Raw genomic sequence first — 23,561 nt, forward strand, 5'->3', positions numbered from 1 at the left:
TCACTGATGCCTCCAGCTCTTCAAAACAATTTAGGCTTCAGACATCCATCGGAGCTATTTATGTTGTATCTTTTGGTCATCAGCAGTAAGAGGCGATGCCCCCCTTGTCATCTGGGCCCATGGCTTGGAGAGGAAAGAGGGAACCAGAGGAAACAGCAGTTGGTGGCAGTGACCTCTTCGGTAGTGTAAGAACAGCCAGAAGAAGACATCCAACTACACCTTGAGTGGTAAAAAGCCTTCAGAACACTTTTTATATGTCTCTGTGCACCTGTTTGGGCTGTACACCGCTGCATAACCAAATTGAGATAGGCCTTACTCATGCCATTAAGCTGCATTAAACAGGAAGAGTTACAGAAGGCCCAGTTTAGGCACTACAGAGCTGCCATGTGTTATTTGCTGGGAGGGAGGTAGCACGGCCTTCAGCCTCAGCAGGTGAGGCTTCCACACAGCCGTGGGCCTCCCAGCCTTTTCAGGTTCCCTGTAGGACTTCAGGTAAGCGTGTCATCAGGCCTCAATTCCTCAATTTGTAAAAGGGGAACAGCTTTTAATCACCAAATAAGTCTGATGTGAAGGTAAATTAATTACCACAGGTAAAGAGGGTTACGTTCTCTGAAGGCAGGTGTTAAACAAAAGCAAAGATTTATTACTAAAGGAACATGATAGGTCCATTTCAACTTTGTTCAGGAGACCGCAGTATTTATTGATCAGTAGCTTTTGGCAGGGGGAGAAATTGTGCTGGTGACCTCAGAGAAGTAAACTACAGGAAGACATGTCTGAAGGCATTCATGCTGCTGCTAACATTATTGTAAATCTTGATCCTTTAATAAAGCTGTGACCTTGGAGTAGACAACTAGTATGCCATGGAGCGATATATAGCATGGCACCAGCCTTGTAAATCTTACGTAGTTTTTGCCATTGACGTAGACAACATGTAAAAAGAAATCAGGCAGCTGAAGTTTATGAAACACATTTATTTGAAGGAAAGCGTTTTAAATCAGAATTTTTAGATTAAACGAAATCAATGGTCCTGCCAACTTTTTATTCCTCAAGATAAAGCGTGTTTGTGAAATGAAATTTTGACAGTGAAAACTTATAGAATTTCTCATAAAATTTTGAAGTTTGCTGGGGACAACTCTCACTGAAAAGGTATGTTTTAGACCACCTTTGCACAGCTGTTTTACAACTTTGTACAACTACTTTTTGTATAGTTGTTGCTTTGTGTAACTATTATTTTCTTTGCTTTCCTGGCAATGTTGCTGCTGCAACAGTGCATCTCCTTGTCAGTATGAAAAGGGCAGCTATCTGGAGTTCTGTGGGAGCTGTCAGAGACAAGACATGTAAGCAGGAGGGGAAAGAGAAAACTGTGTAGCTGCACAGTGATCAGGAGGTGCCATGTGCAAATCCTTTTCTTTTGCCAGCTGTCTCTGTATCACTACCTACAAAGAATGCTTGCAGCCTCTGACAAAATTAAAAAGAACATTCCTCCAGAGGGAACTTAATTCCTACATACAAAGAATTCTCCATACATTTTTTTTAGATATGTAGAAGCTATAAGTCCAATAATTTATATACTAATGAATCTGACTACTTTGCTTCTAGCAGAACAGATTTTTTTTATATATATTTTTTAAGTAACTACTCAAATGTTCCCACAAATTTCATGCTTTGGAGCAGCACTGTCCATCTTTCTGACTGGGAAGTTTTCACACCCAAGGACAGTTCTCAAAGGGAAAGGGAAATAAATTTCTCAACCTCATGAAATGTTGAATCTTTCTCTGCCCAGAAAGAGTCCCTTTCTGATTTCAAGAAGAACTTGCAAGGACCTAAAGCCCGCCAGGCTTTTCCTTGTTAACATATTACCGCTGAGCTACTTTAATCACTATACATGCTTCTGTGCATGAACATGAATTTTAATTTCTTACAGGTCAACTGCATCTGTGAAAGATACTATGTTAAAGTGCACATATAAAAAGAGTGTTATTAATCTTATAGTCTTATTGCCCTGTCAATATCTTGAATGGATTTCTATTTTCCAATAGTGAACATAATATTCACTTCTTGCTATTCTTTCAAGATGTCTTTCACTTACTTACCTTGCAAGTTGTGAGCCTTATCTTTCATATGCTGGAAATGGAAACATGCGTGCATGCTTACAGGGTCAGTAATGCTGTTCTTGACAGTAGGTAGTATGTCTGATACTGTTTTGCTTTTTTTTTTTTTTTTTTTTTTTTTTGTGTGTGTGTGTGTTTGTGTGTTCTGATTTGTTTAGTACTATAGCATCTGAAAAACTGTTCATCTACCTCCAGCATTGCATTGCAAAAGGATAAATGTTATTTTCACTTTTTATCTACAGAACATGTTCTTCCACTGCTATTCAGTACTCCTTATGTGCTGCTTAGAGTATTGACACACACATATTCTGAGAATGACCCATCTAGCACACTTGCAAACAGAACTACTCTGACACTGTTTAGAAATAAAGAATAAAGGGATATTATATTGAAAATCAAGATACTCCTAATTAATGTTTTAATATATTTCATTTTGACTGTTTGGGTTACCAGTCAACAAAAAACTGGTGTCAATGGGTTTACATTCATGTTCAAAGTTTACTGTCTAACTTTCTGCTCTGTAGGCGTAAGCAATGCAACACAGAGCAAGACAAATCATTATGCAACTTGAAATAAATGAGAATGTCAGCTGCAGAAACAGATGAATTAAGTGATTCTGCAAAAGCAAACAATGCTAACGCTATTTGTTAGAGTCCAATTTGGTGATGCATGTTATATTATTGTGTATATAAATAAATACTCAAGTAATACGAGCTATCATTAAAATGCTATCATACATAGTTCTGCTTCTGTTATGTGCTTTAATTATAGGTTCAAAGTATTAAAAAGGTTCTTCACCTCTGCCCTCCACTTGGACATCATTTTATTTAATGCTTTTGCCTCATTTTAAAATAAAATATTTATCTCTTCCTTTTGCATTTTGTTTACATGAGTATCAAACACAAATATAGGGAAGCATTAACTAATATCCTTTAGAAATTCTAAGAGCATGTTAATGCTTGTGATGCATTTTCTATCTTACAGCCCATGCAGCCAACAGCTGAAACTCCTTTCTTAATTCAAGTACAACTGTGTCATCTTTGGTTCTTACAGAATACAAATGGATTGTTTAAACAAGTTTCATTTCAACTATGTAGGGCTTCATTTGAGGATCTCCAAATACTTTATAAACACAAGTAATATTCATACTTGTTTAAGAAATGAGATAATCAAGAACCTTTGCCTTGCCACACCATTAGGCAACAACAGAACAGAGGACAGAAACCATATCTTGGTATCTGTGAGTACCTGACTATGCTATCTCTGTAAGCATCTGCCACACTTTTTGACTTCATGGTACAGTTACCTGCTCGGTACTTTTCATGACCTCTTGTTTGCAAAATGTAAGATATACATATGGAAATGAAGCCCAGTAGCTTCAAAATATGAAGACTCACTATGTAGCCTTCATAATGGAATATATATTTTGGTTGAAGATGCCTTATAAAATTTCTGCTGAAATTACTTGGATCTGTCCCAGGTGTCAAACAATAAATTGGACAACACTCTAAATAAATGGAAGGAAGTATTCAATTTCCATCTTGGAGTTCTTACAAAAGAACACGTCAGTGTTTAAAAAACACAAATGTAAAATAAGTGGGTCTGTTATGGCCAAATGGCATTCTCTGAGCAACGTGAATACTGCTAGGGACAATGCACTTTCAGGTCAACATCAATTATACTAAACTCAGCTGTGTAATTTGTGCCTCCAGACATCCCAGGGATTGCTGGTCTCTACATTTTATGGTTAATGTATTTACTTCCTCTAGCTAACAAGAGATTAGACATGCAAATGCTTTTGTTTTATACCAAACAACATTTGTTTGTCACCCAAACCATTTGTTTATCCATTTGTTTATCATCCATTTGTTTATCATCCCAATAATAAATTAGTAAAAAATAACCCATATGCTTGTTGAGATGAGTCTGTACACTCAGTTGGCCTCAATCCTACAAAGACAGTCACAATAAGACCTTTCAACCTTCATAAACATTCAGAATTAAGCTATTTATGTGAAGCTATCTTAACCTTAAAAAAAAAAAAAAAAAAAAAAAAAAAAAAAAAAAAAAAACTATGAAAGACTGCATACTTAAGCAGTTCTCAAATTCTCAAATTCTCAAATTATAACCCCAAAACCCAGATTAAAATACACAGCAAATGCTGCACAGGAAACTGAGTTAGGTCACTAGAGAGAAATAGCACACACGTGATTTTAAAGCAAACAAGTCACTGTAGCTAATAATACTCATTATATTGGCTGTAAGTAAATATTTTAAATATTATGTGCATCCACGCTTGTCTGTGACAGCAGGGGAAAGGGAAAAGATAGGTGTGGTTTTCCTGCACTGTGTAAAAGGATTAAGTAATTAATATATTTTATGCTTGTCTATTTTCTCCTATCAGTAATGGTTGCTAGAATTAATCAGTTTAGCATGTTAATACAGTAAAATATCTAAATATGCACATTACCACTGCTCTCCTTTCTGATGTGCAGTGAGACTGATCCATTAGATCATCCTCATCTATGTCACACTGGCATAAAGGACAAGAATATCTGGAAATAAGAGGTAGGATAGTGTTTGTGGCAGCAGATACAAGATACATTTTTAGTAGTACAAGTAATAACAAATGTGTTTAGACTTCTTTGGCAAGACATCATTATACACTTCTTTTGCCATCGCTAAAATGTAGCATGGGTGTATTGACATGCAGCTAGGTGTGACGTATGCTGTGTTAGCAAAAGGTCAGCTTTGCTAATGTACACTGTGCCAGCATGTCAGGATGTTGATCCAAAAAAGCATTCTGAACATTCATGACATTAGGAAAGAATGGGTGAAAATACTGAAGGCTACAACTATTGACATTTGATAAATGCATCATTTAATTGCTGTGATACACTCGGAGCATGTGTGACCAAACTACCAATTCTCAGGAGCCCACATTAAGCATCAACACTTCCTTGCAGAGGATTTCTACATTATTTTCTGTACAAAATACGGTTTTGTTTCTTGGTGGAGGCACAGTTTTCAGGTTACTGAAATTGCAAAATCTGTGCAGATAAAACCTCAAGATTTTCTGAGTATCAAAAGAGCAGTAACTGAAGAGCAGATATGTTTTCTTAGCTAGCAACCTAAATAAAGTGTCATTTAAGAATTCAAACAACAAAAAAATATAAGGACTTTAAATTCTATAAATCAGAAAAACAGTTTAATGATGATGTCAAAATTGCTCCTAATATTTAATAGACAAAACTAAAGCCCTTTGAACTTCAAGACCTCAATCAGTCTAGGATTGTTACATGTCTGACCTGCTCTAACAGGTCCTACCCTGAAAGAGAATGAATGGGACAGAAAATCTGAACTTTCGACATAAATGTGTGTATATAAATATATATAAATATGTTTTATAAAAATGTATGCTGTAAATATGTAAATAAGAAAAGCTGTCAGTCTTCTTTAGGGAATTCCACCAATCTCTCACTATTTTGCTTACTAACAGTGGTTATACCTGAAAGCTACTTCTGAGGAATGGATTATTAGAAGTGAACCAACTGCATTGACGTTATTAATGTCTTATTCATTCTGGAAATAACTAACATTTTCAAGGACTTTTTGAAAGCAAACCTATTTCTCCCCAAGAAAAATAACAAAAAGCTACTTCACTTGCCAAAACACGGTTGTTTCTACAAAACAGGTCACACGGAGCTAAGTTCTATGAAGAAAAACGTAACAACTGCAAACAAAATGTATTGTTTTGTGATCATATGCTAGAAATATCATCCATTTTATATACCATTTAAGTATTATGATTTTAAAATACTAGTAGTTCATCTTGAATTCTACAAAACAAAAATAGGTTCTAATAAAAATTAAATAAAAAATTAGAGAATTCTTCTGCCAGTTTGACTTTACTAAATTGGGATAATAAACTCAAAAGCACTTTTGCAATGTCATCATCTTGTTACAGCATCTCCAAGCTCCTGTACAGGTCCATATTTTTCTATACATTGTTCACAAGTTCTCCAATGAGCTCTAATTTTACTCAGACATACCAAAGAAATGAGAAGCAGCAGCTTGTTAAGTTTTATACCATGCACTCTTCATGTATTGCTCTGAATGTTTTTTTGGTTCAAAGCATTATTGTGGCTGTACCTAGGGAAGAATATTCATTTCCTTCTACTACTGCAATTCCTCAAGCATTATGCTATTGGTTCAGTTTTATTCAAATATATTTTATGATAATAGCATTCAGTTTAAGAGGCTAAAGGGAGTTAGACAGAAATACTTTTTAGTTTGTGGTGATTTTATTTGTTCCTTACATTGGCCCTTAATATTTTGGAATTAAATCTGGGAGGCAGTAGGGATACCTTTCTAGTTTGTTGAGAGCTCCCGTTTCACATCTTCTGTTTTTAATGGTGAAAATCTAGACCAACTCCATTAAAACCAAAAGTTTTCCAAAGCAAAGGCCCAGTTCTGACCTCAGTGAAGCTTTTCATTGCTGCTGCTACAAGCTCTCCTGTTTCCTTTAACTCAGAACTTCTATATAACAAATCTTTGAAACACAGTCATGAGGTATTTCCCATGAAGAGAAACAATATGAAATTATACATACTCACCTTGCTGAGATAATAAATACTAAGTATAATATTGTTATTCTATATTCATAACCTTTAAACATTAATGAATGGCCTTGCTGAATCTCGATGAAGAAATTTCAAATAACCCTGACCCACATGCTTGTGCCATCTCCTGACTACAGATGATCATTCTGACTCCAGATGCAGCAGAATGAAACATGCTCTTGCCTCAGTCACTTAATTGCAGTTTCCATTCTCCACGCGGAAACTGCAAATGAAGTTAGGTTTATACCAAAACAGCAGTCCCTGCGCTGATATGTCTGAGACAACACATGAGCATTTGCCAAGGGTAGTCTGCCAAATATCAGAAACAATACACAGAGATACCTTGATGCTATTAAATGCACTCTCCATTTCAACATACCTTAGTGGCCTCACTGTTGGTTTTACCCAAGAAATACAGTCAACACTTTCTGCAGCCATAATAAAGATTATGAACCACTGCAAATATCCATACTCAGGTCACTTGTTATACTCTACCAGTGACCGGTGAAAAGCAGTGCTCAAACTCTACCAAGTACAGAGAAGCTCAGCTAAGCGATACAGGGCTCAGCACTATCCTAACCCCCCTGTTACATTTGTGTGCTTCTGCCAAACCTGATTTTTAAAGCATTGAAAGCAAAGTCAGTATTTAACTACTGTTGAAAGGTATTGGAGTTCATGCATTTCATTGTTAGTTTTAAACAAATCTTTCCCTGTTACAAAATCCATGGTAAAGAACCAACAGTGTTAATAACAAAACAAACAAACAAACCCCCCATTTTTGCTGCTTTCCTTATGCTCTCTGTTATTCCCCACAACCCTAGAAATAGTCTTCCTGAAGTTCTCATGTTTACTTGCTGGTTTACGTTTTGCATTATTTTCACACTGCTGCTGACAGACAAGAAAGATTGAAGGGTATTGTTTCGCAGTTAGCAAGACAAAGGAAATGATAAAAGCCAGACATGAATCCAGTCAGAGAAAAAAAAAAAAAGTAAGAGGAAGTAAGATGTAAGCTGCACAATCTCCTCCCACAAAAGAGCCCAGGCATAAAAAATAAGAGTGTGAATTAAATCTCAGTTAACTGTTTTTCCTATTGATATATGCCCTGTCCTTCACCACAAAGTCATCTTTACATTTCTGGTCTGCACCTCATTTTGATGAACGTGTTATTTCCCAGTTCAAAGAGCAGCATTTTCAACTTTGTTTGCATGAGTAAATGAAGTTTCACAGGCCTTAAGAGAAAAGGCTCAGTGTAGGTAGCTTTACAGAAAGGTAGGAATAAAAATAATAAATTAAAAAATAATCACAACATTCTATATCATTATTCCCAATTTTAGCAGATTCCCAATTTTAGCAGATTCAGGATTTTTACAAATGGGCAATTGGAGTATTAAAAAAAGCCATTTGCCCTTTCTCCAGCCAAGCTAATGGAGTCAAGAAGATTCAATTCCTGTAAGTTTAGGCTTGAGCTTAATATTTGCAGTGGCATTGGCAGTATGCTTTAGAGCACTTTTAGATAAGGATCTTGGTAAGTCTAGCAAAAATCACAACATTTATTCTTCCGTCATCATGCTGGTGGAGATTCTCTGTTTAGACTTGCTTTAAAAGGAGTCATAATAATGTTTGGTTCTTGTGCATGGGTAAATCTCTGGAATTATTTAGTAATTAGTTCAAGGTTGCAAACCAGTGTTTGACATTGGGAGCAATTTTGGTATATCTTCTTCATTTTCTTGGCACTATCAGGAGCTGGAAATTTTTCAGAAGGATATTAAACATGGCAGTAAGGGCATGTCCATGCATTATTCTTTAAACTTATAGAAATAAAGGAGTGACAGAATCTATATAGAAAGAAACAAAACCAAATGTGATAGTCACCCCAAAACACGCTTAAAATCATTGAGTATATATAAAAACAAATCAAAAATTTTCACCACATAATGACAATCCCAGTGTAACATTACAGGATATTTGTTCTTCTTATGAAATGCTGTTAAGAAAACTCCAGGTATTGTTCCTGCAGCGGCTGTGGAACTGGTTACTGCAGCTGCTTTTAGAAAGCTTTTTGTAAGTTATGGACATGACAGATGAGCTTTGGCAAGTCCTCCTGTAGAGATTTAAGACATTACTGCTTTTTCACTATCTGAGCACCATTGGAGAGCCTCAGTGCTAATGGGACAGGAGACAATTCTTGCAGTAATTGTCAAGGTGATTTGTATCAAGTCAAGATAGGCATCAGAGGGGTCTCAGGGACTGTCGCAGCCTGGGGCTGCATGGAAGGACAAAGGCAAGCATGCACATTGACTGCCAGCCGCCCTGGCTTTGGCAGAGCTGGAAGACGCTATTATGTCAGACTGCAACCAGCAGCGAGCACATTGTTCAACCTGGATGAGTGTGGGATCAATGAGCAGATGAGCAGGGTGGTGGCAGAAGTCCTTATACCTCTGCGATAATTCTTCACGTGTGCTCCAGTAAGATGTTGGCATTGCACAGAACCAGGTTAAAAAGTAAAAAGCAGGAACATCTCCTGTTTAGGTAGTTCTGCTTGAAGATTTAAATGCAATAGCTTTCAGAAGGCAGACACCTAAAGCCATAAATCACTGTGCCCATTTGCCACGTACACAAACTAGCCAGTACCAGTGGTCATGTTGAGTCAATTTAAGATGCCGCCACTCTCACCTGCCTGTGCTGCCCCTGTGCTGAAGATCACCCACCTTCTGTCACCTCTCCCCATCTTCCAAAGCAGCAAAAGGTTTCAAGTGCTTCTCTCTCTGATACTCCTACTCAGTTTGGTGTTTTAGTGCAAGTCCACCTGCTTTCGCAGTTAAAGCTAAAATGCTGATCTTTGCACTAGAGCTGCACAGTCACAAGTCTGCCTTCCTCCTGCCAGCCCTGCTGTGTAGACAGCCACTCCAGCAGAGAAGTGAAGCTGGAAGCTGAGGCGAAACCTAGAGCCACTATAAAACAGCTTTCCAAAGCCTGTCTGCCAGTGAAGTCTACAACAGCATTTCTAACATGTCTAACAGCCTGTGATCCATTTCCAGGAGGATTCCAGATGTGAGCTCTTCTTTGGAAGCCTTCTTCAAATAGCTCCATGGAGCCCTGTCAAATACCAAGTCAGACAGAAGGTGGTATTTTGCAGTTACCTCACAGGAGTATAAATGATTACACAAAGTGCAAAGAGAGTACAGCCAGGACCCAACATGCTCTCTGTCCAAGGATAAACTGAATTGTTATACATGGTTTGCCCATGGGCAGGTTTTAACTTGGATTAGTCCTGTACTTTAGACGGGGTTGAAAAGGTTTCCTTGTTTTCCGCCAAATGAAATAGTCTTCTCTAAATACCCTGTACAAGGTTCACTCATGCTGTCTGACGGCTTTCCCCTTTTAATGTCACAAAACAAAATCAGATTACCCTTGTCAATTTGTTCATCCTCCCCTTAAAACATGAAAAAAAAAAAAAAAGTAATGTAAAGGATACAAGGAAAGACGAAGAACACTTACATCCATGTACTATACACACATAGTCTTTTATTATTAGTCAGTGATTTATTCTATTGACTGTAAAAACAATTAGAATGAATTTCAGCACCACCAACGAAAAATTTTCCACCTTTAACCCAGTGTATCTCTCTAATGTATTTGCTCACTGCATACCTAGAGGTAAATAAATAAATAATTAAATAAATAATAATAATACAAAAAAACAGTTCATGAAGAAAAATTAAAACTGAGCCTCTCAGGATATTTTCCCTGAACTATAAAGCCCCACTTTTTCCCCTTCTGTATGGCCTCCAAATAACTGACTCAAGGCTCTAGTTAGAGGCTTCATGGACACTTCTCAAATCCAACAAAAGCTAATACACTAGTTCTTGAAGATACTGAGGGTGTTGTAAATAGCTGCATTTCTAGGCACACAGATGTGTGCATGTCTCTGCCCAGAAGCACATAATTTTCCAGGAACTGTGGCTGGAATAAATAGTAAAAGCAAGTCTTCCCAGATGAATAGTGGAAAAGGTGCTGTTTTTTAAGCTGCATTTCTATATAGAAGGAACTCTGCAAAGTTGCCTGTAATTTCTGGCACAAACAAGTGGCCCTGGAAAACAAGAAAGGGCACAGGAACACAGTAGGATGCCTGTTACAATTTTTGGAAATTATTCCTAAACACTGGCTTAAGCCTAACTTCTGACTGTTATTATCACCAGAAGGATGTCTGTGCCAGAGGCCACGACTGTAAAGGGAGTCAGTAGCAGATGATTCTGCTGACAAGAGACTGGCTCCATCCCCTTTGCAGCCTCCCTTCAGATATTTATAGACACTGATGAGATCCCCAACCCAACATTTCTCCAGGCTGGACAGTCTCTGCTCTCAGCCTGTCCTCATGGGAGAGGTGCTCCAGTGCCTTCCTCATCTTCATGGCTCCTCACTGGACTCACCCCAGTGGCTCCATGTCTCTCTTGTACTGGGGAGCCCAGAACTGGACCTCCACACACTCCAGGTGTGGCCTCACCAATGCTGAATGGAGGGAAGACCTTAAGCAAATAACACTTACCTGGATGAATCTAGACTTATTTCTTGGCATTTAACAGGAAAAATGTATGGGTGCACCTTCTCTCTGCAGTCAGCAGAGAAGCAAACACAACTTGCTCAATGTAATTCAATGTTAAATCCAGAGCTGCTTACCTCTGCTCTGTCCTCATAGGCAAGCGTGCAGTGTTATTACCCTTACATATCTGGAAATTACCTATGACAACAATTACCTGGTTGATTCAAAGTAGGTTTTTCTCCATCTCCTTCCATTATTTATTTATTTTTTCCTCAGGCCTCTCTATCCAGTCCAGGTGTCTGCACTTCAAATCATTTCCCTACCACTGGCCCCAAATGGCCCTGTTACCTCAGAGAAAATCTGCCTCACCCAAACCAGGCATACCTGGGGATACCCAGGGTGGGCTGGAGGCTGCAGGGCTGGTGTTGTGCCTGCTGCACTCCAGCCCACCCTGCTGATGTCGAAGCATGGAGCCAGAGCTCCACAGCCCCGGCTCAGCACCACCCAGAGCAGCGGTGGTGCCAAGGAGAGATGGCTCATCCTTTTACTACCTGCATATGACTGCGTGATTAGTCTCCTGTTATGGGCAGGACACTGAGGTCTTGAAGTTCTGATGTGTCTTGAAGTCATTGAAGGTCTTAGGTCTTGAGTTTTTTAGAGTGTAGCAAATGTCAAAATGAAATAGGCCCAGTGTGTTTGTTGTAACTCCTTGTGGTGCGCATTTACAAAATGATAATTTTATAAGGGACTGAAGCACCTCTCCTTTAAGGAGAGGCTGAGAGAGCTGGGAAAACTCAGCCTGGAGAACAGGAGGCTCGGGGGAATCTCATCGAGGTTTGTGAATAACTGAAGGGATGGTGACAAGAGGATGGAGCCAGACTCTGTTCAGAGGTGGCCAGTGCCAGGGCAAGAGGCCATGGGCACAAATTGGCACACAGGAGAGGAGGCTCGCTCTGAACACCAGGAAGCACTTTATGTGTGGGTGATGGAGCACGGGCACAGGTTGCCCAGACAGGCTGTGGATCTTCTTGATCTTTTTGATGATCACTTCGGAGATCTTCCAAAGCTGCCTGGACATGGGCCTGGGCCACCTGCTTGGGGTGGCCCTGCTTGGGCAGGGTGGTGGAGCAGGTGACTTCCAGAGGTCTCCTCCAACCTCATTCTGTGATGCTGTGACTTTTTCTGAATTAGGAAGCTTGCAGTGATGCTATATTAACTACTAATTAAGCACAAGTGTAATCCACAATTTTCTTGAAATAGTGGTAGGCAGCAGTAGTTTATCTCAAGACTGATAAATCGGACAGCTGTTACTATCTAAAACAAAGTTCCATTAGCATTGGAGATGGCATTATCTCAGATGTGGACAGCAATGGTCCAAATTGATTGTTGCTAGCATGATGGACCCTCTAGTACCATTGTCAAAGAAAAAAAAAAGATAGGGAAATACTTGATGGCTAAAGAATATAGTCTCTTTTAATAAAGGTTATGAAAGGCCTTGATTTTCTGTTTTACCTGTTTGCATCCTCTTTCTTCACCTGGTATTCTAATGATAGTGACACTGAGGATGTCTGTGGCAAATAACATAGGGCAATGGAAGCCATGAGGCATATCCTTGTGTTAGCAATTGCTAGCCAATGGACATGAGCCCACATTCCCCATCAGTGGATTAATTTCAGTGGAAGCTAAAGTGGTGATGGAGTGCCGAGCTGTAGAAACTAAGCTGTGATTATTCTTGCCATGTTTTCTCACAGATGTGTCCCCATGCATGGAGCTTTTCTACTCTTGGTGGAAATGACTGCTGGATGACTTTGAAAGACCCAGGAGAAAATCCTGGTAGGAGCCGAACACCTTCAAACATCACACAGTGATACAACTGTTAATACAGTTACAGTTAATACAACTGTCAAAGCAACCTACTAAAGAAACAGGTTATTTTTGCCTGTGATGAGCTAAATTAAACCAGATTTCTTTTAGGTGTCCCCAGTTATGTGAACACTTGAAGAACAGTAGTAGTATTCCCAGTTATTTCTACAAGTATTGGAAAATTTGTAACACATTTGGTAATGCAAATAAATTAATTGGAATCTCTCTAGGTTTTTCTCATTTGGCTAAAAGTTGTACATGCTATATTAAGGACAGTTAGAATGTATTCCAGTATCTTTGGGGCAGTGTTATCTATTATGACAAATTATTGTTTTTAATATTAAGGAAATCTAAATATTGAGCAAATCTGAATATTACTCAGTTAGAAAGACTGACTGAAGACATCTGTGCATGTCTCAGGATAATTGTATATTTTCCGCTATCTAATGCATTTTCTGTAACTTAAATATTTTTTACTGAAGCAAAATCAAGTATGACCCACTTTTGAGTAAGAAATAAAAAAGGAAAGGCAGTAGATTTGGCAACTCCAAGATGAAAGCATCTGCATGTTCAGTATCTTTCGGTTTGTGTCTGGCCTGCAGTAAAACTCGTAATCTTCTGTCAAGTGATTTTCATGGAAATTTCCATCACAGATTTGCTTCTGAAGGAAGATATCACCCTTTTCTGGACCCAGAATCTACAGTGATGATTATCTCCACTGAACATTTAAATATAAACAGCTTTGACAGTCATGTTATTAACTTGCCAAATCAAATATGTAACGGCAGCAGAAGGATAGCAATATTTCCTGTGCATTTTCTATTTACTCATATGGTACCTACTGATGAGCAATAAAAGCAAATGTAAGAAGAATTGTATTTTGTCTTAGGTAAAAAAACAGCATTAACAAAAATCAAAAAACACTACGTATTTTTACAGAAACTGCAACAAAGTATGTTCCAGCATATGTGAAATCTTGTCAGCCAGAATCAAATCAATGAATTTCCTTTGTCAGTTACTGTTCATCTTTAGCATCAAATAAAACATGAGGAAAATTGTAACACCTTGCCATTGGCTGAACTCCACTCTTGTCTGTTGTTGGGTTATTTTTGTTGTTACTTGGTTAAGAGTTAGATCTCAGTTATACCCAAGTTTAATTTCTAACACTGCATTAATAATACAATGTGATAAAATGTCACTAACTGCTGTACGATAATTAAGTACTAAAGCTATGAAAGAAAATCAATCAGGGACTAAAACTGTAGTTTTTCTGGTAAATCACACATGAATTTACAGTCTGACAATGTAAATATGAATAATGTATGGAAAACATTAAATCATGAAGGATAAAAGCAAAATGCTTTTTTTAAAGGGCATAAAAAAAAGCAAATAAGCCCTTAAGTGCTTGTCAATGATATGTGAAAATAAAAACGGTGTTGTCATCATTGACTTATGGAGAATGGAAGTCTCGTGAAGACAGTGGTAAGACTGCATTAGAGTTTTCAGGAATTAATGTCAATAATTTTCCAGCACAAAATAGGTGCCCTGCACATAGACCTGAGTGTGGTGGGTAAAGATGGAATGATCGCAAGGCTGGAAGCTTGTTCTTGCCTGAAGACCAGTGGTCACAACCAATTACATCAAACAAGGGCAGACAGAGTGCAGACTCAGCCAAGCTCTTTTACATGTGCGCATGTTTACAGCTGAGTAGTCATTACCTATGTGTATGTATTTGTTTAGATATTGCATACAGATAAATGTCTATGTCTGCATGATTAGTTACCTGCAAAAAAATATTAGTTAAGAAATATGAAAATCCAATAATGTATGAGGAGAAACTTAGCTATATTAACAAAAGCCAGAGTGTGTATCAGAAGATTTTATTGTGTGGTAAGTGTACATCAATATTTTAAATATTAAAAAGCACTATTTTATTAAAAGGTCTTTCTGTAAAAGGAAGTAAAGACAACAATTAGAAGTAGATAGCAATCATAAATATGGCAATAAAAATTACCAAATGAAGCCAAAGAAAATTCAAGCCTAGTAAAAGTAGGGAAAATGAAGGAAATCTAAAATATGAAAAAAAAAATAAAGTAAAACAGCAGTTAAGGCTTGGTGTTAGATTAACAGGATAGTGCTAATGATACAGAAAGTGTTCAATGGTTAACTATGGCATTTGGTAAGGAGTAGAATGATGTATTTATATCTGATCAGAATATTGTGTAATTTCCCAGTCTGTAATGACAAGGCAAGTGTTAAACCACATTTATTAGGAATAAATACGGTAAAAAGAGGGCACAGTTACCTTTCAGACAACAATCCTAGAAGATTTGGCTGAGGAGATTTCTGTCGTGCTGATAATTATTGTTAAGAATTCTGAGCATACAATGGAAATCCTCCAAAGTTGAACTCAAATGACACAGAATTACAGAATCACAGAATATCCTGTGTTGGAAGGGACCGACAAGGATCATGGCATCCAGCTCCTGTCTCCGCACAGGACCACCCAAAATCACCCAAAACTCGGGAGCCTGTGCCCAACTTGATGTGGTTGACCTCAATGGTTATAAAATGTAAAAGAAGAAGTTCAGTCAATAAAAATAAATGCCCTCTAACATAGTTCTAGAAATTGGTCTTGTCAGCTGAACTGAGGTTGTTCTTTGCTGAACTTACAAAAATAATTGATTTTGGTGACTATGCAGATGTAAGATACTTCTGTAGATTATTTAACTTGGTATTTCATGCCCGTCAAACTAAAATGAATTAGCATTGTATAATATTAATAAGGTGCATAGGAAATAAGAAATACTATATGATAGGTCTTACAAAGTAGTGTCAAAAACATACATACCTGATTTTGGATAGTATTTTTATGAATAATCTGGAGACAAATATAAAATCATCAAGTGACTGTTTGCAGAGTCAAAAGCACAGATGACAGTGGACATTGAAGAGTATAATCTGGTTTCCAGGCTAAATTGGACCCATTCAAAGAAATTGCATTCTAAAATAGCCAAGTGCATGCTCGTATACTCTATTTCTAGAAGAGTAAGTCAGGGCCAAACACAATGGAGCAGCAGGGTGGAGAAGCAGCATGCGCTTCCCTGGTAGCACTACTACCAATGAAAGCAGATAAGCTCTAATGGGGATAGCAGACAGAAAAAGTGGAAAATGATTATATTTATTGCATTAGATTCACTGCTCTAAGTGAAGGACAAGTGAATGAACCTCCGTTTAGTGCAACTTGCTTTTTTTTTTTTTTTTCTTAATAAAGAGATGGAACTAAACCTTTCGGCATAGCTGATGTTTATCTGAGTGCTGTGCACTTTTCACACAATTTGAAATAGATTACATCACTGTTCACGTAGGGCAAAGTTGGATATTTATTGATTCATATCAGACAGCTTTTTGTACTCAGACATAAAAATCCAATATTTGTAATTTTTTTTTTGTTGTTTTTGAGGTCTTTGAGCATCATTAAAGTAAATATTCTGGAGAGGAGAGTGCTAGCTGCCGAGGGACAATGTTGTTCATTCATGAGATTTTAGGCTGGTTCCCTTAAGAAGTTAAACAATATCATCTTCTCTGTGTGTAGATAAATCTGTCTGTTTTCTCTCATTCCCTCAGGCCTGATGTCTTGTTTTTAGCAAATCTCAGAGCAGGCATTGAAAGGGATGATTAAGAAAACAGTGGAAAAACCCAAACATAACCTAAAATAGTCTGTCCCACAGAGGGTAGACTGCAGAGGAGACACTGTAAAATCCTGAGCAGGAGGAGAGGAGGACTGCAGCAAACCCTACATCAGTTTACCCCTCCTGCAGGCAAGGAGGATGTGTACAGTAAAGCTTCCATGAGAAATGAAAATGATCCTTACCACCAGAAAAAGGTCTGCCAAGAGAGCAGGGGGAGGTCCTAGGTCAGGCAGTGCTTGCCCTTTCTAGCACCTCCATGTGACCACAAAGCTGCCCTGATGAGACATGTGTCGCCTCCTGTATCTCACTCAGATATGGTCACAGCTTAAGATGAGGATGCTCTAGTAGGCAATAGCTTGAAGATGCTGAGCTCTACCTGCTAGTGTGACAATAATAATGGCTACCAAAGCCATGATATTTGCAGCACATAGTCTCCTCTGAAGGTATATAAGCATAACTTTGTCAGGGAAGAACTGGAAATATCATAACCTCACCAGACTGCATGTTAAAACACTACAAATTTTTCTGTCTTGGGCTGTTAATGTAGCTTCACAGTCCCTTCTGTCAAGAATTACCATGCTTCAGATAGGACATGCCCATGGATCATCTGCGTAAAACTGCACTATGTACATGGGGACAATAGATGGGGATTGGATACATGGAGGCTGTTCCAGAACACCAGCTCTGCAACGAACTTCCCATTGTATAACGTGGACATGCATGTAGTGAACATTGCTCCTGAACTGCATCACATTTTCCCACTCACACATAAATCATGGTCTTACAATTGAAAATACATGTTCAGGTACAACAATGGGTGTTTGTTGACTGGCCTAGAAGGAGCCCACTGAACTGCCTTTCCTCCTCATTTCCTGACATAATAAAAAAATGCTAAAATTGTAGAGGATTTCCTCACTTGAGTTTCCTGTCATTTGTGCAAGTCAAAATGACACAAGTATTTTCCACTCCCAAAAGGGAGATAGTAGAAAATCCACATACGGAAGACAGCAGTGCTGTTGCCTTGAAATATGAGTTTCAGTTTCAGTGAGCTTTCTTACAGATGACTCTTCATCTATTTACCTACTTTTAATGAAGCTATTATATGAGAAAGTAATCTCCAACAGTGATATTATTCATCATAGCTTTCAAAAACATTAATGTCTTAACCTTTCCTGGGGTGAGTCATAAAATTAAGTAATTGAGTAAGATCAATTAGAGTAGACACATACTGCCAGATGACAGCATGAGTTGCCATGAATCTGCTTTTATAAAATAATTGTGTAATCTCTAATATGTGCAGGTATCTTGAAGTACTGTACAGTTTCCCCAGGGAAAACCCTTGTACAGATATTTTTAATTGCTAGCATTTTAGAAGAAAGACTAAAATATTTTATTAGTTTATGAAATTACTTAGTTTCCATACTTCTTTCATGGAAAAGTGAAAATGAAAAACAAAACAAAACAAACAAACAAAAAAACAGTATCTGGAATTTATTTCTGATTATTGACATATAAAAAATAGCCTACTGAAAGCCAAATAACTTCAAAAGCCTCCATTAGTATTTTGAGTATTTCAGTTCCTTTTATCTGATCTTCTCTGTAGCTGTGGCTTCTACACATCATCACCAAACTTCCCACTTCAGCCACATGAACCTTCCTTCAGGTTTAATCTTTCTTTAGCCTGAAACTCTTGCTCTGCTCTGCTCATTTAATCTAACTGAGATTTGGGTCCAATACTTTTTCCTGGCAGTATCACACTTCCAGATCCAACTTTGTACATTGATTTTTATTTTTTTATTTTTTGTTGTTTCATTATAAGCTAGCAATCCATGCTGGCTTAGCTTCCAAGGTTGCTCCCTGATCTGTAACAGTCACTGCTTTCCCAATCAATTTGAAGAAGTCATTTATTATTTTTTTATTATTTTTTTTTTCTTTCTCCATGATAGAACGTATGCTTGAGTGAACATTCAATTTTCAGTATTTCCATCATATTTTGCCCTAAGAAAATTCCCCTGAAAAGCAGGGGAACAGCAGGTCTGAGCCAGGGTTAGCTGAAGAGCCTAGACAGCATGCTGCATCAAGCCATGCTTTTGGAAAACAGGTTTGAGAGAAAGGAGGCCTCAGAGGCAGTATGAGCAGGAAGCAAATGGGAAGCAAGCTATTGCAAAGCCTTTTACATAATTTTAAAGGTGTGAAGCCACATAGACCACACTCTAATTAGAGACAACACATCTCTTTGCAGTTGGGTTCTGCAATCATCTTGGACCTGCCTGTAATTGCAAGAGGTGTGTTTGTGAGCGTCTCAGTTTTGACCATGGAAAACTTCTGGATTTTAACTTGTGTTACAGAATGCCCCATTTCAAAGCAAAGGGCAGTCTTAGCTCAGGAGTATGTGATGAATTTGGTGGAGTAGGTGCAGATCTAACAGGTTACTGGAATTTCTGTTCCTCAATAAATGACTTTATTAGTTCTCTTTTTTCAACTTAGACTGGAACAGAAGTTGAAAATTGGAAATATCCTACTAACTGGCATCTTTTCAGGGAGAAAACAACTTTGTTTCGGGTCAGATGAAATGTTCAATTTTTAAAAAGCTTCTATTTTGACTTGTAAATATCATGCTTTCAGTGTATAATTTATGCTGTAATGGGAAACAGCTTTTCCAATTAAATGGCATTACTAAATGTAGAAACTGAAGCATGCTGTTTAGAAATGCTGGGAATGTTTGGACTTTACCTTAGTACAGGACACAAGAAGTGGAAGAAATAGAGATTACAGACTGTCCAAATAGAGATTATAGCTGTCCAATTGGGAGCTAGCACTGTCAGACTCAATCTAGCACACCTTTCCTTCCTCCGTTTTCCCTTTTTTTTTGAAGAGAAAAATTATAATTACCTATTCAGCCACAGTTCTTACCAGTGAGGATGGCTCTCTTATAGGTATTGTGCTATCTGGAAGCTGCTGAAGTGGGATTTTGACTTTGTTTCCTTGCCTTCCGTCTCTTTCCAAGATATGTCCTACATCCCTACAAATAATGGAGACAAAATCATACTTGTACTAAATTCAGAGATTCCTGGTTTAATTCAAGTCAGAATTAACTATTTTATGCTTCAGATGAGAGTGCATCAACAGAATTTGAACAACATTTATATTATAAATATATTATATTGTATTATTATTATTATATTATATTGTGTTGTTACTATTATATTGTTAATATAACAACAAGTCATATTCTATGTATTATCTCTGCATATCCACTTTATGCTGTCTAAGGAATATTTCATCAACTGCAGGGTGACTTTGCAGATTGCTTAAATCACTCATAGCCCAAACATCCTTGGAAAGGGCTGGTCCCAGCTCCTGCCCAGAGTCACTGCCCCTTTCTTCTCTTGGTACAGATTCTTCGGTCAAGTGGTAAGCTGGACCACTTTTTAAAAACAGGATTAATTTTTATATCTCTTAGTTCATTACTCCTGCTGATTAAATGTCCATTTGAGAAACAGTGCCAGATTTATGGAGGTACAAAGAGGAGTGCAGCTAGGCAGCTGTGGAGGGTGGACTCACTTTCTTTTTTCCTTTTTTTTTTTTTTTTTTGGCAGGCCTAAGTTGGCTTGAATTACTTTGTGAATCTACTTCTTAAGTAGATATCCACATGGTGGCTCCTAAGATAAACAGAAACACCCTGTAGTTATTTTTATTTTTGATTTTGTTCAGCAGGAACTAGGGTTGAAAAAATTATTAAACTGGGTAAAACTCAAAGGTTTTACATGCTATTTGGACTGTTCCTAGCTTTCTCTGAACTCTCCAGGCACAGAAAATGAAAGGAACGTGGAACCTAAAGGAATCTTTTCCAATATAATTTTGCGTCATGCCCTTAGTATGAAAAACCTCTCCCAAGTGTTTATCTTTCCCTATTCTCCTGCTCTTCAATTCTTTTTCCCAGCAGTGACATTTTATAGTCACAGAGTCTAAGCAGGGTACTTGAAATACTGTTAATTAGAACCTGAATATCAAAATGTTGATTTGAAAATATTACTTGTCATACATTTGTGTGTACAATAGGTTATACAAAGTTTTTTTTTTTTTTTTTTTAATTCTTTCTCCTCAGTCCTCCTGTGGTATGATAGATGAATTGCATCTACCTGACTGTTATGACTATTAAATTCTAGTAATCCTCAGATGGCCTTTCTGTGACTATTTGCAGTGTATTAAAATATGTTTTACAGTCAAAATCTGTACCACAACTCCAAAGACTGAGCTTATTGTTTGTTTGCTTGTTTTTTAATGATGAGGAAACGTTTATTTAGTCCTTTTGGTTTGTTTGGTCTATTTTATATATATATATATATATATATATATTTTTTTTGTAACGTGGTGAAAAGAAATTTGTTTCTGGAAAGACAGGCGAATCTAATTGTACAAAAGAGAGGAAATCTCAAATAGGTTATCCCCAGGAGTAACATCTGGCAAACAATAGAAAACTCTGCTATTATTGTCCCAAGGCTTTTATTATTATTGTATGATTGTGCAGTACGTAGCACTTTATTTATGTAACAAAATACCTAGGAAAAATACTCTTTGTTATGCAGAAGATTGTTGACTGCTAAGTGAGAATCTACTGTTTGGATAATTTTCATAGAATCATACAGACAAAAAATATCCCAATTTGGAAGGGACCCATAAGGATCATCAAGTCCAACTCATTTGGACTTCATTTTCTCCTTATGTCTCCAGAAGTAATTACTAAAATATATAGAAAATCAAAATTATAAAATATATTTGAATAAAAAAATAGTTTGACAAAAATGTGACTCCATTCTCTTGTCAGAGAATCGATGAGAAAATTTACTATTAAGATATCTTCTCCTCTGCATTAAGCACATTGCCATTTGACTCAAAATATTAAATTTTAACTGAATAGCAAAACATTTATAAATTTAGCATCTCAAATCTTTTAACAACATAACTTGTGCAAGTTCCATGAAAATTTTCAGCTTTTCTGTGGACTTCAGTAGCAACAATCCATTTGCTAGAGATACCGTATCTGGTCTTAAATCAGAGTCAAAACTGACTACATTAAAAGCTACAGTATAACTCAGGGAAATTACTGCTTCTAAATTCTGCTCTTCTGCTTTTTGACACAGTGTGTCAAACTTAATTTTTGTCCTGTGGGTCTGGCACAAATCTGGGACCCTGTACACGCTGCACATTGCCTCCTTCCTGAAGAGAAAATGAGGCTGGAATATTATTTTTAAAATTCACGCTCACGAAGACGCATCTATAAAGCTGTTACCTCTCACACAGTGGGAAGCTGGCTTAATGATGGTGATTGCTGCAGGCTGGCTAATATTTGTACTTCTACTTTGTCTTGAAGCAACAAACAAACAAAAACACACACAAAGCCAAGCCAACCAACCAACCAACCACAAAAAAAAAACAGAAACAAAAACAAAACACTTTACTGCTTCCTCCCTGTCTCACCTCTATACTTACATCATTTGTGTCTATGTCTTATATCTATCTCCCATCTTGTCCCATCTTTTTATCTATAGACTCTCTGATGTGAAGACATGATTTTGCATGACAATTCACATGCCTTTGTGTGTGCATGCAAGAACCACGGGTGCTGGGGTGCTGGCCTCTGCCCCAGCTTTTGCAGGGATCAACACCTCAGCTGGATGAGCCCCAGCTCCCATCCCAGTTGCCTGATTGGACTTGCTTGCTAAATCACCTGATTTACTTTATCTGAAGTACCCTTAAGTGTATCATTTCTCACATATGGCATGCTAGGGTCTAGTTCAATGTATTTTTTTTTTTTTTCAAACTACACTGAAAAGTTTCTGGTCATGTTATTTAGTATTTTGCTATATAGCATAATATACAACTGAGATCTTTATGGTACATGGAAAATACTGTTTACTTCCAATGCATAGCAAGGAAAAATATTTTCTTTTTCCTTTAATATTAGAAGATCTTGATGTGAATTTATCTTAGGCATAAGACATTGATATAAAATATCTGAGGCATAACCACAGCTTGCCTCATGCCCACATGGCACATACCTCTCACCACCTTCATTTCCAAGCTGTGTACTACCCTTATTCACCGGCATACATGTTGATATGGGGCCATATTAAGTGTAGGGTTTTGCACATGACTAAGTGCCACAGGGACACTTACATGTAGAGTGCAAAAAGGGAATTGATTTGTGGAAATTAGTTCAAATGGTACCTAAACATGAAGAATCTGTTCTTTAGTTCATCCTTGTTAACATCAATAACTCTCAGTTTCATCAAATAGGAGCTATATCCCCAGGAATTCCCCTGGCTAAGGGCCCTTCAAAATCTGGAACATTTTTCAATTACAGTTCAGAGAATCTTATAGCAAGGGAGACTTACTAAAGATAAAAGTGTCTAAGAGCATTCCTTCAAAGGAAGCTCTGAGAGCTTTCCTTCAAAGAGAAGGAAAGAGTGTGAAGAGTGTGTGTGTCTGGGGAGAGCATCCTCTTCACTAACTTGTAAGAGCAAAGTGAGGAGCATTATATCTGTCCCTCAGTGCTGTTGTGAGTGGAGCCACCATCCCCAGTGCTGGGTTTGGACCTGCTCGCTTTCCTTCCTGTCCTCTTTTCGTCTGCCTCTCTCCTTTGATAATGTGCAAACCTTATGTTTATATTAAAAAGTTAAATTAATTCTTATCAATTTACATCTGTTAACAAAAAGGGGATCTTAGTTTA

At 37.6% G+C, this 23,561-nt stretch overlaps 1 protein-coding gene across 1 annotated transcript; it reads right to left on the bottom strand.

Annotated features, from left to right (window-relative positions):
- Window positions 1-79: 79 nt before the first annotated feature.
- Window positions 80-22,940, bottom strand: RNF125 (ring finger protein 125; the record flags this gene model as incomplete). The annotated part of the gene is given in 8 exon segments (XM_084510918.1): window positions 80-219; window positions 2,094-2,124; window positions 3,509-3,616; window positions 4,582-4,666; window positions 6,069-6,184; window positions 8,415-8,498; window positions 8,502-8,568; window positions 22,891-22,940. Coding segments are annotated over 8 exon segments (681 nt in total).
- Window positions 22,941-23,561: the final 621 nt, after the last annotated feature.

This window comes from Aythya ferina (genome assembly GCF_964211825.1).
Source record: "Aythya ferina genome assembly, chromosome: 2".
Classification (NCBI taxonomy): domain Eukaryota; kingdom Metazoa; phylum Chordata; class Aves; order Anseriformes; family Anatidae; genus Aythya; species Aythya ferina.